The following is a 16,134-nucleotide window of genomic DNA, read 5'->3' on the forward strand; positions in this document are numbered from 1 at the left end:
TTGAATAAAGTTTCATAACAAATGCTATGTAAAAATGAATTTCCATTACTAAAATTATAGCTTGTACATTGTACTTTTACATTTTCAATTGTATAACATGTAAACTAAGGAGATTGAATCTTACCAAGTAAGAATGGATCATGTCGAGCTGGTGAGATCATTCTTCTAGCCATCCTTCTATATTCATCTTCACGATCAATGATGCGTGGGATCCGTGTTTCTGCCATGGGGTCATGATCCTACCAAAAATATATATAAAGTTTGAAAATCAATGTCTATTTTAAATAGAAAAAGTTACATTTATGTAAAGACAGAATTATGCCACACTGTGTGCTACTTTGTTCTTAGGCCTTTCTAAAGATTGGAATTTATTTTGAATGTTGAAATTGTATCCATAGTTTTCAATATAATAATTTATAATTTCCATTTATATAGCGCTATTATCATTGTTCATGGTGCTACTGTACATGGGTTACTTCATGTCAGTGCTGCCAAATATAGCGCTCACTCAATATGATTTAAACAATCTAAAAGGCAGTAAAATTTGAAAAAAAAAAATTTTTTAATATATTCAAAAAAATATTCCATATTTGGGCATCATAACAACATTTTCCAAGTTCATTTTAAGGCAGTTTTTGTTAAGCGAATAATAATAACCAACCTTTGCAAGTTCTTCATTCTCTCTAATATATGCAGATGGAGCAACGTATGAATTCTTGCCCATCAGTGATGTACTGTCATCCTCATCTTCCTAAACAACAAAAACAACATCTGTGATTTCATGTTTTTAACATTTAATAACACAGGCCTCGAATTTGGGGATTTTAGGGGCAAGGCCATTTGGCCTCCGGTTTTCATTGATTTTAGGGGCACCAAGGCCAAATGGGAGGGCACCAAGGCCAAATGGGAGGGCACCAAGGACATTTGTTTTAAATCAAAGGGGCACCAAGGCCAAAATTATAAAATATTTTAATAACTAGGCCAAAATTTGAAAATAGCTTTGTTTCCGGTTGAGGAAACAAACATCCCCAAAATGTTTTGGGGATTTCCCCCTATTCATCAGATTGCGTAGTAGTAGTAGGACTGTCTACAATACATCTTATCTTTTTGTATTTCATATAAATATTACGTGTATTTACGATCTATATAAATAATAAATAGGTACGATGTTCAGTGTTTATAGTTTACCGTCCTGTGTTGAATGTTTCGTTTAGTTTTATAATGCAATAAAAAGGCATGTGAAGCCAACCAAGCAACCCCAGAACAGGTATAAAGACCCTAACAACAGCAAGCTACTCAGCCTTACCATGGAGGTATAACCTCCATGGCCTTACTTAGCTAGCAGCCGATGGAGAAAACATGATACAAAAACAATTTGTTTGTAGGCCTTACCTACAACTAATCATACACAGAGTGTTAACCACGGTAAAAATCAAGCCAATGACATTATGTAGTAGAATATAAATTATAGTTATTTTCCGAGTTTCGATTTCTGAAGTTTTTTGTTAGTATAATCCATATTTATAACAATTCAAAACACGGATGGACACCGACCCCTTTCTCTCTCTCTGTTTAGCCTTCTGCACGTGTATTGTGGACTATACCATTTCCTTGAGTTCGGTAAAAACGCGTTTGGTAATTTAGTGTACGACGTTGTTAAACAAGATTTTTCGATGATCTGTCTGCTGGATTATTGAGGTGGGTGCGATAAAATATAAATATGATATACTTCCAACGATCTTCGGGTTGAGGTGCAGGTTTAACTTTGGTGCTAAAAGTAAACACCCCTAATTGTACACGTATAATGGACTACACCATGCAGGAACGCACATGGTATTTTCTTATCAGAGGGTGCGTGTACGTCAAAAGGAATTGTTTTTCCAATGAATTGAATTGCGTGTGTTCGACCGTATCGGCAGCGGGAGGATAGGCTAGCTAGGAGTGGGTGTAATTTTTTTTCATCGAAGGCGGCTAGCTCGATTATTGAGGTGGGGTGGTGCGACTTTAATACATTCAGTAACCTCCGATCGAGGAACGTTTTTAGCTTGATTATTAAAAGTGTACACCCCTGTATTTTAATGTACTATCCCATGACTTACCACGCACGGCGGCCGGGATTATTTTGGTTACACAATGTTCGATGTTTTGTTTACTGTTTGTGTAAATAATAAATGCGTTTAGGGAAATCCCCTTGCAACGAAGACAGGCGATAGTTTTGCGTCTCGTCCGAGTCGTGTAAACTAATCTTCTTGACATTATTTTCTATCTAATTCAGTGGTTTTTATTGTGGTAAAACTCGGGAAGGGCACTCGCGGCCAACGCAAAAAAAGGGCAGGCCAGTAGTGGCCGTGGGTGCTATTCATTTTCGAGGGCATTGAGGCCAACTGGGAGGGCACCGACGGCACTGGCCGCGGTAAAATTTAAGGCCTGATAACAAACTAAATTCAACATGAAACAGGTGTAATATTAATACACAGTTCTAGTATTCTCAATCAAAGTGTAACAAGATTAATAATATACGCAAAATGTGAAGATGTACATTTATTAAATAGAAAAATGTTCATCACATCTTGAAAATATAAATCAATTCATATACAACCAAGTACAGTATAGTCCTAAAGGTCCTGGGTAAAACATTTCTCAAAACATTTTGGGAATTGCATTAACAATGAATTTCTTGACTGAATGAATTTAGCCTTGGGATTATACTAGAGAATGCGCTAATACATTTATTTCTCTCTACAGCATCAGTAAAGGAATAAAAAGCATAAAAATACTTACATCCTCTCCTTCATTTGTTGCAATGGATAAATCATAGCCAGCGTATCTACTACCACTTTCACCATAGATACTTTGATCAAAATGACCACCCTCTCCAAGACCAATACGGTTTCTTTCTCCTTCTCCACTACCATTTTCATTCTGAATATGCTTGGTTTTTCCCTGTATTTCACGAATCTGCTCTTCAATATCTGAAAAGAAAATATTTTGTTAGTGTAAAACTGAGTTTTTTTTATAAAATGATATGATTAATTTCATTGCATACTAAAACTTCTAGGCCTAGTGTGTTAGTTAATGAAACTGAAAGATCTAGATTGGAGGCCTTCTATTCTAGATATATTAATACTAATTTAGCCCTATGCCTAGCTAGCAAAACTGCTAGAGGGCAGCAGACATTTCAAGGCTATAGAAAAGTGTGACCTTTAAACTGTTTAAAAGGGGTCACCATGCGCATGAATTTACGAACTCCGATTGGCTATTCAGAAAAAACGAATGACTGTACGATCTTTTCCGGAAAATTTTGATTATAGATTTGAAATTCTTTTGCCCACATGTCTACGCGATGACATTTTATTTTGGGCTTAAAATTGTTAGTAAAATCAGAAAAAATCGAAAACATGCCTAATATTTTGGGATTTTGCTTATATATTTTAGATTCTAACAGTGTACACCTTTGGTTTTACATAAATATAATAATAATAATAATAATAATAAATACTTTATTTTAACACGGAAAAGCTTGTGTCACCATAAAGGTGTTCTTCTACAAGGCCGTGATCAACTAACAGTAGTACATTACACATTTAAAAATAACAAATTTTAAAAATAACAAATTTTAAAAATAACAAATTTTAAAAATAACAAATTAGAGAACAAAAATATATGAACAGAAACCTTAATTACATTTGTGATAAGAGTACAAAATAAATAATAAATCACACCAATAATTTTTTGAAAGTATTCAAATTTGTGGCATTTTGCATTGGTTTTTTTAGAGTATTCCATAAACTAGCACCATGATATGAAAAACTTTTTTTTTTATTTTTTTTTTTTTTTTTTTTTTTTTTTTTTTTTATTTTTTTTTTTTTTTTTTTTTTTTTTTTATTTTTTATTTTTTTTTTTTTTTTTTTTTTATTTTTTTTTTATTTTTTTTTTTTTTTTTTTTTTTTTTTTTTTTTTATTTTTTTTTTTATATCACATATATTGGACCGCAAAATGTTTTAAATCACCTGATGCTAGGTGAGTACCGTAAGCAATTATAGGGCGCGAAGTGCATGATGACATCATCACACAGCCTGGCTGAGGTGGGGTATTCCTCCGGGAAAGTCACCCAGTCCAGAGAGAGGGTAAACATAAATAAGTACTTTTTATCTTATTTTTGTTTATTTTGACACAATTTCCAAACATAATGTGGTACTATGCAAATATATATCCCACCATCAATTTTCTAAATAAAAATATGTTTTCAAACTCTGTGCAGGTCAGTTTGTTGAAGCCTAACTTTTGACAAACATTTTGATACCAAACTTGTTTTGGTTTCATAAGTTTCCGACGCATTTTCGTCTAATTTTCTGCAAGCTACACATCTGAGAAGCGGACTAAGCTCCCAATAAACGCCGGTCCACGTAAGAATGGCGAATTCCAAGTCGCTTTCATTCGGGATGTTTTTTTTAACATTCCCGGTGAACAAACAGCAGCGATTATATTAATTAAGATTATATACTCTTTCAAACTGAACACTAGGCCTATTATTCAAATGCTGAAAGATAAATTGAAAAATCCATAGCCTTCTATAGGCCTAGAGTCTTAGTCTAGAGTTGTTATAATTCATCCAAACAAAATAATGGAATTCTTTAATGTTAACCAAAAAAAATAGGTAGGCCTGTAGGGCCTAGGCCTATACGGTAGAGTATAATAGCGGGACGGTTCCGCTTAGAGGATGTGAAGCACGCCCGTTGCAGGTATCACAGTCTAGGCCTAGCAGTACTGGGCTAGGTATATAGGTCTTGCCTAGGGCCTGTAACGCCAAATGAAGTGCCATTGCCAAATGAGGTTCGCGTGGTCTGTATCGCACAAGGCTAGGTCACTTAATTTGGCAGCACGTTTCTGGCGAGCTAATCGTGTTATTAAATATTGATATTATTATTTCCAAATAAACACAAACTGAAAAATATTAACCTGAGTATTTCTAATAATAATCTTTGCTCATTTTATGAAATTAAACCATTATAATTGCAACATACAACAAAAATTTACGATTTTAGTGTAAAAAAATATAGAAAACACAACATGCATGATGGGAAGCCTACCGACCCCTTTCTAAGCAGCTGGAAAAGCAGACTACTCGTTTTAGCGCCAAAGGGAAGTGTCTGAAGTCACGTCTGCATGTATGCGGACATGGTCTGGGACAATTTGCCTTTGGCGCTAAAACGTTGAGTGTTTGAGTTATGGGACGCCATTTCTGCATTTTTTCCTAGTAATATTTTGATTTTAAGTCCCTTTCGTCGGTACATTATTCCCGTTATTATTTTGTTGTTTTTATGAATTTCTATGTTTATGTTTTCAAATTAAAATGATTATTCGTTGAATATGAATGTATCCCGTTATTCTATTATTATATATATTTTTTTGTTTAACATAGCTTAGGGAGCGTGCCCAAATGTTTTTACTCCGTTAAACTTGTTGTAACGCAACTTTTACCGTAATATGCAAGCTAATTTAAATGGGGTTGGGCGTGTTCAGTGAGGCATATCAAGCCCTCCCTTTACTAGCTACTATGCTGTTGTTATCACTCCATTGTTTAACGTGTAATTAACGGGAGACCGGACATGCTGTTCAGTGTTGCGTAACGATGATTCCAACGCGTTATTAACAATCCTTGTTATGGTATGTTGCGTGAAATCCTATGATGACTCAAAGTAACGGGTTATTAGCAGTCCGGTCATTGTTGTTACAACATATATAATTATATTTATTAAAATAATCATGTATAATACTATATCCTAGGCCTACCGTAAAATAAAAATATATATAGGCCTAGGCCTACACGGTAAAATAAAAATATATAGGTCTAAGCATACTATTTACGATCCGATTCATGGTATTTTTTAGCCTGGTACGTCGGGCGACACGTGTCTAAATTTCTAATAGCCGACTTTCACCTGAAAAAAAATACGTATTTTTTATCCCTGGATGTAACATGATATTGACGCGAATACCGCACTACAGAGAGCTAGGCCATGAACGATTCGTTAAAAGTACACCGCCAGACAATCGCGTAGCTATTGTTTAGATTACATACTATAAACAATTAATAACAAAGAAAGCCTAGAAAGATAAGCTCCTCCTCTCGTTAAAATTGTTAAATAATTTTACTTTGACTGAGCCACTCTTATCCATAACATTTCATTAATTAAACAATCAAATAGATTTGCACTTTAGACAATATTTTTAAAAATAATTTACTGTATCAGTTCAGACTGTGAAGAACATGGATTTCGAAAGGTACACTTTATTTAACGCCAGGAATTCTTCTCACAGAAAAAAATGTGCTGATTGCAATCTGCATAAGCAACCAAAGATCCTGTATCTTTCTGGGATTCTGCCTTTTCCCCAAATTTATTGTTATTTGTATATGACATAAAACCTCAGTACTGTGGAATAATGCTACTCTACTGTATATAGGCCTACTGTCATTCAATACTATCGTCCGTTAGCTCGGCGTTTAACGGACACAAACACTCAGTAACCTGTGGAATAATGCTATACTCTGTATGCTGTCATTCAATACTATCGTCCGTTAGATCGGCGTTTAACGGACACAAAAACTCAGTAGATTGTGGAATGATGCTACTCTAGTGTAATTCAATACTATCGTCCGTTAGATCGGCGTTTAACGGACACAAAAACTCAGTAACCTGTGAAATGATGCTATACTCTATATGCTGTCATTCAATACTATCGTCCGTTAGCTCGGCGTTTAACGGACACAAAAACTCAGTAAATTGTGGAATGATGCTACTCTATTGTAATTCAATACTATCGTCCGCCGTTAGCTCGGCGTTTAACGGACACAAAAACTCAATACAGTATACCATGGAGCTATAAAATTGTATAGCTCCATGAGTATACTGTGGAATGATGCTATGCTCTATATGCTGTAGGCGTTTAACGGACACAAAAACTCAGTAAACTGTAGAATGATACTACACTCTATATAATAGGCCTACTGTCATTTAATACTATCGTCCGTAAACTCGGCATTTAACGGACTCAAAAACTCAGTAAAACTGTGGAATATGATGCTATATAATACTGTCATTCAATACTATCGTCCGTTAGCTCGGCGTTTAACGGACTCAAAAACCCAGTATACTGTGGAATGATGGTATACTCTATATGCAGCTGTCATTCAACACTATCGTCCGTAAACTCGGCATTTAACGGACACAAAAACTCAGTAATATAACCTGTGGAATGATGCTATACTCTATATTATGCTGTCATTTTAATACTATCGTCTGTTAGCTCGGCGTTTAACGGACACAAAAACTCAGTAATATAACCTGTGGAATGATGCTATACTCTATATTATGCTGTCATTTTAATACTATCGTCCGTTAGCTCGGCGTTTAACGGACACAAAAACTCAGTAAACTCCGGGAATGATGGGTATTCAAATGATGCATACTCTATATACTGTCATCTATCGTCCGTTAACTCGGCGTTTAACGGAACAACGCACTGAATAGTAAATTTGCGCTTGGTTGAGAGCAAGTAGGGGAATTCCCTTTTTTGCGACGCCTCCCTACTGCAAGAAGGCAATTGCACATTGTTTTTATATATTTATTTTATATATATACTGTATAAGTGTTTTGCCTATTACACCATTTAGGCCTAAATAGATACAATAATTGTTAATGTACACAGTTTTTTTTTGTATTTTGTAATAAACATGACACCCTTGCAGCAGCATCACGGAGGCTGCCAAAAACACCGTGGTGCGTGTGTACATCGCATCGCGGTGATAAAAAACCATGTGCTTGCTAATAACGTTACGTCATATCGCCCAAAGTTTCATCCTCTGTTTTTGGACACACTCGAGGTCAGCAATAGTTAAAGTAATAATTTATTTACGTAATACAATAATTGTTAATGTACACAGTTTTTTAGTATTTTGTAATAAACATGACACCCTTGCAGCAGCATCACGGAGGCTGACCAAAAACACTGTGGTGCGTGTTGTACATCGCTTCGCGGTGATAAAAAACCATGTGCTTGCTAATAACGTGACGTCATATCGCCCAAAGTTTCCTCCTCTGTTTTTGGACACACTTAACTCGCGCGGCAGCTACAGTCAGTAAATGTTTTAGCTCTAGATAGACGGCGACCGGTTTCTATATTGTTTGGTCCATACCATCGTCCATAAAGTCTATACATGCTGATACTATCGATACGACAGTCAGGGTTTTATCCGTGTTTACAATTTCGCCATTTTTTTTTTCGGTCAAGTGTACAGGGTAAAAAATAAAAAAGGAATTAACGTCAAGCATGCTAAACAAAAAATTAGTATATTATAGGAATGTTCTATAAGTTGAAAATGTTCAACAAAAATTGTGGAATTGTAGATGCTAATAATTTAATGTTGGGTAAGGTTGTTTTAACAGCATTTTTTTTGCCGTCGAAATGACGGTTTACCACAACATCATCTGCAGTTTCAAGGCCCTTTCTACAGCAATTGCCGTCGATCTTCATATTATTATTAGATATTATTGTATTGAACTCTGTAATGTGTGGTGTGATATTGTCAGTACAAGGGTCCGTTAAATGAGCGTTTAACGAATATAAAAACGATCTGTTAGGTCGACGTTTAACGGACGAAAACAACGGACGTTGTTCTTCCGTTGTACGCGTTAGATAGTAAATTCAATTTCATTGTACAGTATTAACCATGATACGCTCTGCTGAGTACAGACCGCCCAACTCATTAACGTTTTGCATATTATTAACGCATTTAAATGTCTATTAACGGAGTAAAAACATTTGGGCACGCTCCCTTACTATACAGTTTTCTAACCTTTTAGTTTTATTTTTAATCAATTCCGGTTTTTTATGTATAATGTTATTTATGTTTTTTATTTATAAGTTCTTTAAGAATATGAGTTACATGATCACATTTGTGTCACTTATTATACCTAATATAACAGTAACACTATATTTACTTTGATGTCTGAAAAATTAAAACATAAATTCGCAATAATGGCGAACCTAAGTCGCAAATTGTTAGTTAGATATTCGTTATAATTAACCATCATCTCATTTGTTACACGTGTGTGTGTGACATATAATAAATAAATAAATAAGGGATGGCAGGCCTACGTCGAGGGGAAATTCATCAAATGGTTTCATCAAAACAATAACTCATAAGGTCGGAAATATTTAGAACATAAATAGATAATGGAACCAAATTTTGAAATAAAGATGAGATATTGCATTGTTCTCTTTTGTTATCAATCTTTTTGTAACGTACCGTAATAGAAGGTAAATAAATAATGGTACCTAATTCAGCATTTTCATCAAGTTTTAACAATCTTTGATGTCGGAAACATTCCCAATAATAGAGACTAATTTTTCAATATGTTAGATATTTTATTCAGCTGGCACTTTTTACCTTGATGTCAGAAACATTTAAACATAAATTCGCAATAATGGATCATAAAATTGTGCAATGAAGTCGTGTCATCTTGTTCATATGATTTGGGAAAAAACTTTGGATGGGATATGGGGTGAGCGAAATTCTAAGCAAGCTAAATACATGATACTTATTTGGAAAAAGCATGTGAATTCGCAAATAATTGAACCTAATTTTGCAATGAAGTCGTCATCTCATTTTGTTCATATCGATGTGAGAACAAGTTTGGATGGGAATGTGGTGAGCGAAATTCTAAGCAAGGTAAATACATGATACTAGTTATTTTAAGGTTGGGAACACAACGTAAATTCGCAAATAATTGAATGTAATTTTGCAAGAAAGTCATCATCGCGTTTGTTCATATTACGATGTGGGAAAAAACTTTGGATGAGCGAAATTCTAAGCAAGTATTACTTCGAAGTCGGGAACAACCTTAAATTCGCAATAATGCAATGGAACCTAATTTTGCAACGAAGTCGGTCACCTTGTTTGTTCATACGATGTTGGAAACACGTTTGGAGGGGTGGACGAAATTCTATACGAAGCTAAATACAGTTAGTTTTGAGGTCGGGAATATTAGAATTTATACTTAAATGGAACCTAATATTGCAATGGAGATTGCATGCGTTATTTTCATCTCCGGTTGTTCATTCCATCAATTCATACGTCGTACATAAAGTGGAACATGCATGCACTGTTATACTTTGTGGGATGATGAGAGTGGGATGCTACTGTAATCAAGTTAATATATTATTTATTGATATACAGTAATTTAATTAGCTATATCGATGGAATAGTTATTACACGCCTATATTTACACATTTGCAGCCTTCACTATATAGAATAAATCAGCATTAAATAAGCCAGTGGATAAATCTTTATGGAATTCATTTAAAAGCAATATGCTATAATACTGTAACATTGAATGTGCAACATATAACAATAAACAAGTATAGAAATATGGGTAGCTTTAAGAAATACTATTATGCTAATATAGTTTCTAATTTGCTACGATTATCAGAAAAGGAATTCACTGTGATACGAGTTACAGGTGGTACTGATCTGATTTTATTTCGTTTCATCTTGTATATAAATACATTGTATAATCCGGGTTGTAAAATGAAAACAAACAAATGAAAATCTCACAAATTCTTTATGTGTAAAATATTTTAAACGAGATATAGATGATAATGATGATCATTGTCAAGTGTATAAAAAAATATAAGAACATTAATGAAAATAGGAGGTAATACGGAATTCATAAATGTAAAAATGTTACTGATGAATTGTAATGACACTTTGATAATTAACAAATGTGTTAAATAATATGATTTTATGTAATGACATAAGATAATATGAATGTGAATAAAAGTGGTGTAGCGCCACAAAAGAGAGAAAAAAAGCTATCGATGGAATGGTTGGTACAAAATCCATGATAATTTAGCTAATTATCTGAAATAAATTCGACGGGAACCTGATTTCACAAGAGGACCTCTTATATGAGTTTGTGAGGACTCCGTTTATATAGAGGAAATCTCAATATCAGTTCTAGAATTAACCTAAACAGTTCTTTTCTAATGAAGAATCTGGGAAATTTACAATCAAGCAACAACACCACATTCTACGTGAATTCTGCTGTACGTGAACTAGCCTTAATACCGCCTGATTACGGTATATACAGTAGGCCTACAGTATTAGCTTCAGATAAATGACGACGCATTCTACAGATATTTAAAAAATGAAAATATTAAATTGGCTTCGTCGAAATGTTGTACCTTGATAGACAGAGCCCCAAGCAGACCGCCCACATTACAGATAATCTGCTCTGCAGCACAATCTGTTGGTTTCAACAACTGTACACGCGGTGATTCAACTAAAAGCAGTAAAAAGATTTTGGCACACAAGGCGTATCATATAATTTGCGGACGATGACCGAAGCACTTCCGCTTCGATCTATTTGACGAAAATCAAAAAAGGATAACTATTTTCTGCTTTATACTTAATTTAATGTAATGGTGATCTAATATAACAGGCGTAACAACACGTCATAATACATATTGTTTGTAGTTTATACTGGCTTAAATATGTTTGTTTTATATAGGCCTAGCCTAGTAGGCCCTAGGCTAGGCCTAAACTGTATTTAAAGCCCCATTCCCTACGTTTTTTAGATCTAATTTAAGATCACAAACTATATTTAATGTAAAAATAATACTATATGGTCCTATTGCGATAACTTTTTTCGTCTTTAAACGGTTAAAAATGTGAAAAATAAATCGATTCTAATAATTATAGCGGCCCGCTATAAATCCCAAAATGCATTGCGCGCGGATTGATATTTTTGTTTTTCACCTGTAATTCGCCCACTTTTCGATCGATCGTGAAGCCAAAACAAATGGAAGACTCCTAACTTTTCAGCGAAAATACCGGGTTTTCCCCAATTTGTATCAATGGAGTCTGGCAAAAATAGGAGTGTTGACAAAGTGCGAGGCAGCGAGGCACGCGAGGCATGCAAAATATTTGTGCGAGGCATCATTTTATCATTTCCAAAAGTGCGAGGCATGCGAGGCATATAGTTTACAATTTCAAAAAGGTGCGAGGCATATCTTAACGTGCTATTATGCTATATTATAGGCCTAATAATCAATCGATACAAGCGTATCTAAATAGATGCGTGTATACACTCATCATGTTGTTTATTTTTATGTAACGATTGTTTTTTCATTCAAGTCATATCGTGTCAAATTTTACTTTTACAAAAGTGCCCAAACTACGGTTCAAAAATCTGAACGACAGTCTTCAACTTTCGATAAACAATAATTGTTATAGCGACACACTCATCAAATGACTGCAATGTTTGTTGGCATTTCGAGCGTGTTCACTCACATGTCTCTCGAACATAGCAGAGTGAAAATAATATTTTGTCACACCCCTGCGCCTAGATCCGGTAGACCCGAGAGATGGAAAATCCCTCTGTACTCAGCCCACGAATTTCACGTCGGCAATCGGCAATTGCCGACCTTATTGCCGACCTTAAATTGTCAGAGGACGGCAAGAGATTGCCGACCTAGAAACTAGGCTAGATCCCTCCTTTCAAGCCTCCTAGCAACAACATGGTACTTTAAGGGATCGTAACATTGAAATTTTAACAGGCATATTCACCACCATGTTGTGTTTAGTTAACAAACCATTGAATTAAGATGATCCCTGAATTCACTCAACCATTACATCATTTTGTGTGTACTGTGAGCTGCATGCTTTCCTATCAACCAAGCTGGCTGGGCACAGCGCTGTGCGCGACAGACCTGTGTAGGGGAATACCCTGTTATTCCAAGCAAGCAACTATGCTCTGTGTACGGCTAGCTCCAGAACCATGATGTTCATCAATTAATTATCAAATAGAATTTATCTTGTAGATTTTAGTGTTAGGTTTTTATATTTTAGTTAATTTTGCTAGTTCTTTTTGCATACCATATAGCTAGGGAGGCTAGGCCTAGCTAGGCCTTTAGGTTAGCAAGAGGTTTAGGCCTTGGGGTGAATTTGCTATTTTTAGAACTGCCGAGACTGCCGACCTTGGCGAATTTAAGGTCGGCAATTTTTTGCCGACCTTCTTTTTTCTGAATTTCGTGGGCTGTGTACTATTTAGCAGGTAGCGGAATGATTCAGCCCTCAGCTCAGAGGATTGTGGTGCATTCCCCTTCTATAGCACGTGGTTTCAGCAGCAACGCACAGACTTCTCTCTGAGCGGCGTGCCAAAGACATTTTTGACATTCCATTCTCTAGGAACAACACGGCAAATAAGGTGAACAGCGATTGCCAGGACAAGTTCAATAACTGGTGGTGAATAAAAGGTAACTGATATGGCGATCCAATAACCTGCCGCAAAGAAAAAAATTGCGACAGAATTCGCGTGTGAAAAAAGACTTACGTCCGACAATTGTAATACTAGGCCTAAAATTAAACTTTAGCTAATATGCTTAGCCCTAACCTAGATAAGAGGCCTATGTAGAAAATAATTTAATCAATTTTGATATAATAATAAATTGGTGTAATATTTAATAATGATACACTATTCCTGTTTTAGTAAGCTAGGTATATTACGAACGATTTTTATTTATTGTTGTCCATGTACGTACTAATAAACCTGGCGCTAGTTTCCTTCGCTTGTATTTTTACTCCAAATTTGATAACTAACTTTATCGTGTGAATACCACACCTTAGAAGTATACCTCATGAGTACTTTATTGAAAGAATCACATAAAAAGTAACAAATAAATCCTTAAATTAATGATTTTACAGGCGTGTTTCTCGCACACTGTTCGCGAATTTCACTTATTCAATGTTCAATATTTTTGTTTCTATGGAGCGCCAAAAGAGCAACGATAATAGAGGACTAAAACTCAGTGCATTTATTGGTGAAAAACACGTTTTATTTCAATATATTTGTTAATTTGTCAATAAAAATGCTGTAATATGTTACTGCTGATACTGTTCTGTTTTCAAAGAATAATAATCGATCCTAAATCAACATCACTACCTAGTCTAGACCTAGGACATCCTACTAAGGATATTATGATGAATTTTTCTATTTTATTCTTTAAAAGGTTACCGAAACCGTGTACATTATCAACAGTACACCGGTGAACAGTAAGATTTTTCCTTACTGACAGTGACAAAATCTATTGAAATTGTATTTGATTTTCACCAAATAATGCGTTAAATATAAATGGATTCCACAGAGTTTTTAGCCCTCTAATTAATTTTGCTCTTTTGGCGTTCCATAGAAACCAAAATATTGAACATTGAGTGTGCGAAATGCGAGAAAAACAACGTCTGTAAAATCACCAATTTAATGGATTTATTGTTACTTTTATGTGATTTTTCTTCATTAAAGTAGGCCTACTAATTTTAAGCTGTGGTATTCAGGATAAAGTTGGTTAAAATACAAGGCAGGTGCAAAAGGAAACTAGCCTAGCGGGCCTAGGCCTAGGCTACTTCAATTTCGGTGATTTCCTGCCTTGCAATTTTGAGAAATGATAAAATGATGCCTCGCATTTTTTGATGATGGTAAAACGATGCCTCGCATAAATTTCTGACTTGCCTCGCATGCCTTCCCTGCCTCGCGTGCCTCGCTGCCTCGCACTTTGTTACTACCCCAAAAATAGAAAGACAATTAATGCAGCAACTATACAACGTCAGGCTAGGTATATAGCTAGCGTACGATGTTCGTACGTTATCGATGTTTACCAGCTAGGCCTACAAAACTAAGCCTAGCTAGGCTAGGCCTAAGACCGTCCACGAGAGGTCGATCGCCGCGAGCTACTTAGGTAGTGCATTGGGTCACAGTGTATTTCGGCCGCCAATCATTTCGGCCGCCGGTTATGGAACGCCCAAATTAATGAAACTCCAAAAAGGACAAAATATGGCATGATCATTTCGGCCGCCAGGTATGGCGCGCCAAATTGAAATAGCCAGAAATAACTCATTAACTGTACAGTATTACAGTGAAAAAAAATAACTTTATCAAGTCTATGGAACGCCACAGAGAACTATGGTCATTTAAACTAGAGATCAGTTGTGCAATGGGCTAAATACATTTTGTTTTTGCCGTAGGCATAGATTTAAAGTTATATTAGTTACGGTATTTTACCGTCTGAATATTTTGGTCAAAATGAATATTGATTTAATGTTTATTTTTTAATTTATTTTACAAGTCCCGAAGATGCGTGTGCTTTGTAAAAATGTGTTTTATGAATCAAGTCAAGTGTTTTTGACTGGCACATAAAAAAAACTTCAGCATCACCTCCTTCTTATTAAAAAAATATCATTAATATTCACTGTAGTGATGGCAATGTGCACGCTATAATATCGCTGCTGTTTCTGGAATTGAAGACCACCGATTCGGCTTAATAATACAGTATTTAGGCCTAGTAAAATATTAACATTTTAACACACATGGCGTGTCATACATATTCAAGAATAATTACAATTCTGGCGGCCGAAATTAACAATACATATTTTGTCCTTTTTGGCGTTTCATGAATTTGGCAATTCCATAACCGGCGGCCGAAATGATCAGACACCGCGCATTGTGTCTCACTTTTTATCATAATTTACCATAAAACGTACATTTAAGACAAGGAATGACATGGTTTAATGTTTTTAAAGTGATATATAGGCCTAGGCCTATGTATTATTTTCCAAAAAACGTCCAAAATTGCAGGGAAGGGGTCTTTAAAAAAATGACAATAGAACTTAATTTTGCAATAGTACCTAATTTGGCGCCTTAGACGCCCAATTAAGTGCGGTGTACCTCATTTGGCGTGACAGGACCTTCTATGCCTGGCCTATCTAGGCCTAGGCCTAAGCCTAGAGGCTAGGCCTAGCCTACTTTCACGGGTAATGGCTAAAATTAACTGAATATTTTTAATTAAAACTGTAGTAATATTTACCAAATTACTACCAGAGCGGATACAAAGACATTTAATACATATAAAGCCATACAATCGCAATCTTTGAATATACAGAAAATGCACAATTCACACATTTTTGACAATACATACCTTTCGGATTTATAGCAGAGGTCGCCATTTTTTCGATATGAACACAAACAACGCGCTTTTGTGTGCGACACACAAGAGGTGGTACTGGTACGTACGTATATT

The 16,134-nt window shown here is 35.3% G+C and overlaps 1 protein-coding gene across 1 annotated transcript in view; it reads right to left on the reverse strand.

Annotated features, from left to right (window-relative positions):
- LOC140063620 (splicing factor 3B subunit 1-like) overlaps positions 1-16,134 on the reverse strand; it is a 38,060-nt gene extending 21,926 nt beyond the window's left edge. The window contains exons 1-4 of the mRNA XM_072110041.1: positions 16,033-16,134; positions 2,782-2,972; positions 662-751; positions 125-239 (exon numbers count right to left, since the gene is read on the reverse strand). Of these exons, the coding sequence (XP_071966142.1) occupies positions 125-239; positions 662-751; positions 2,782-2,972; positions 16,033-16,060 (424 nt within the window). The 5' untranslated portion in view covers positions 16,061-16,134. The remainder of the gene's footprint in view (positions 1-124; positions 240-661; positions 752-2,781; positions 2,973-16,032) is intronic.

This window comes from Antedon mediterranea, chromosome 1 (genome assembly GCF_964355755.1).
Source record: "Antedon mediterranea chromosome 1, ecAntMedi1.1, whole genome shotgun sequence".
NCBI lineage: Eukaryota > Metazoa > Echinodermata > Crinoidea > Comatulida > Antedonidae > Antedon > Antedon mediterranea.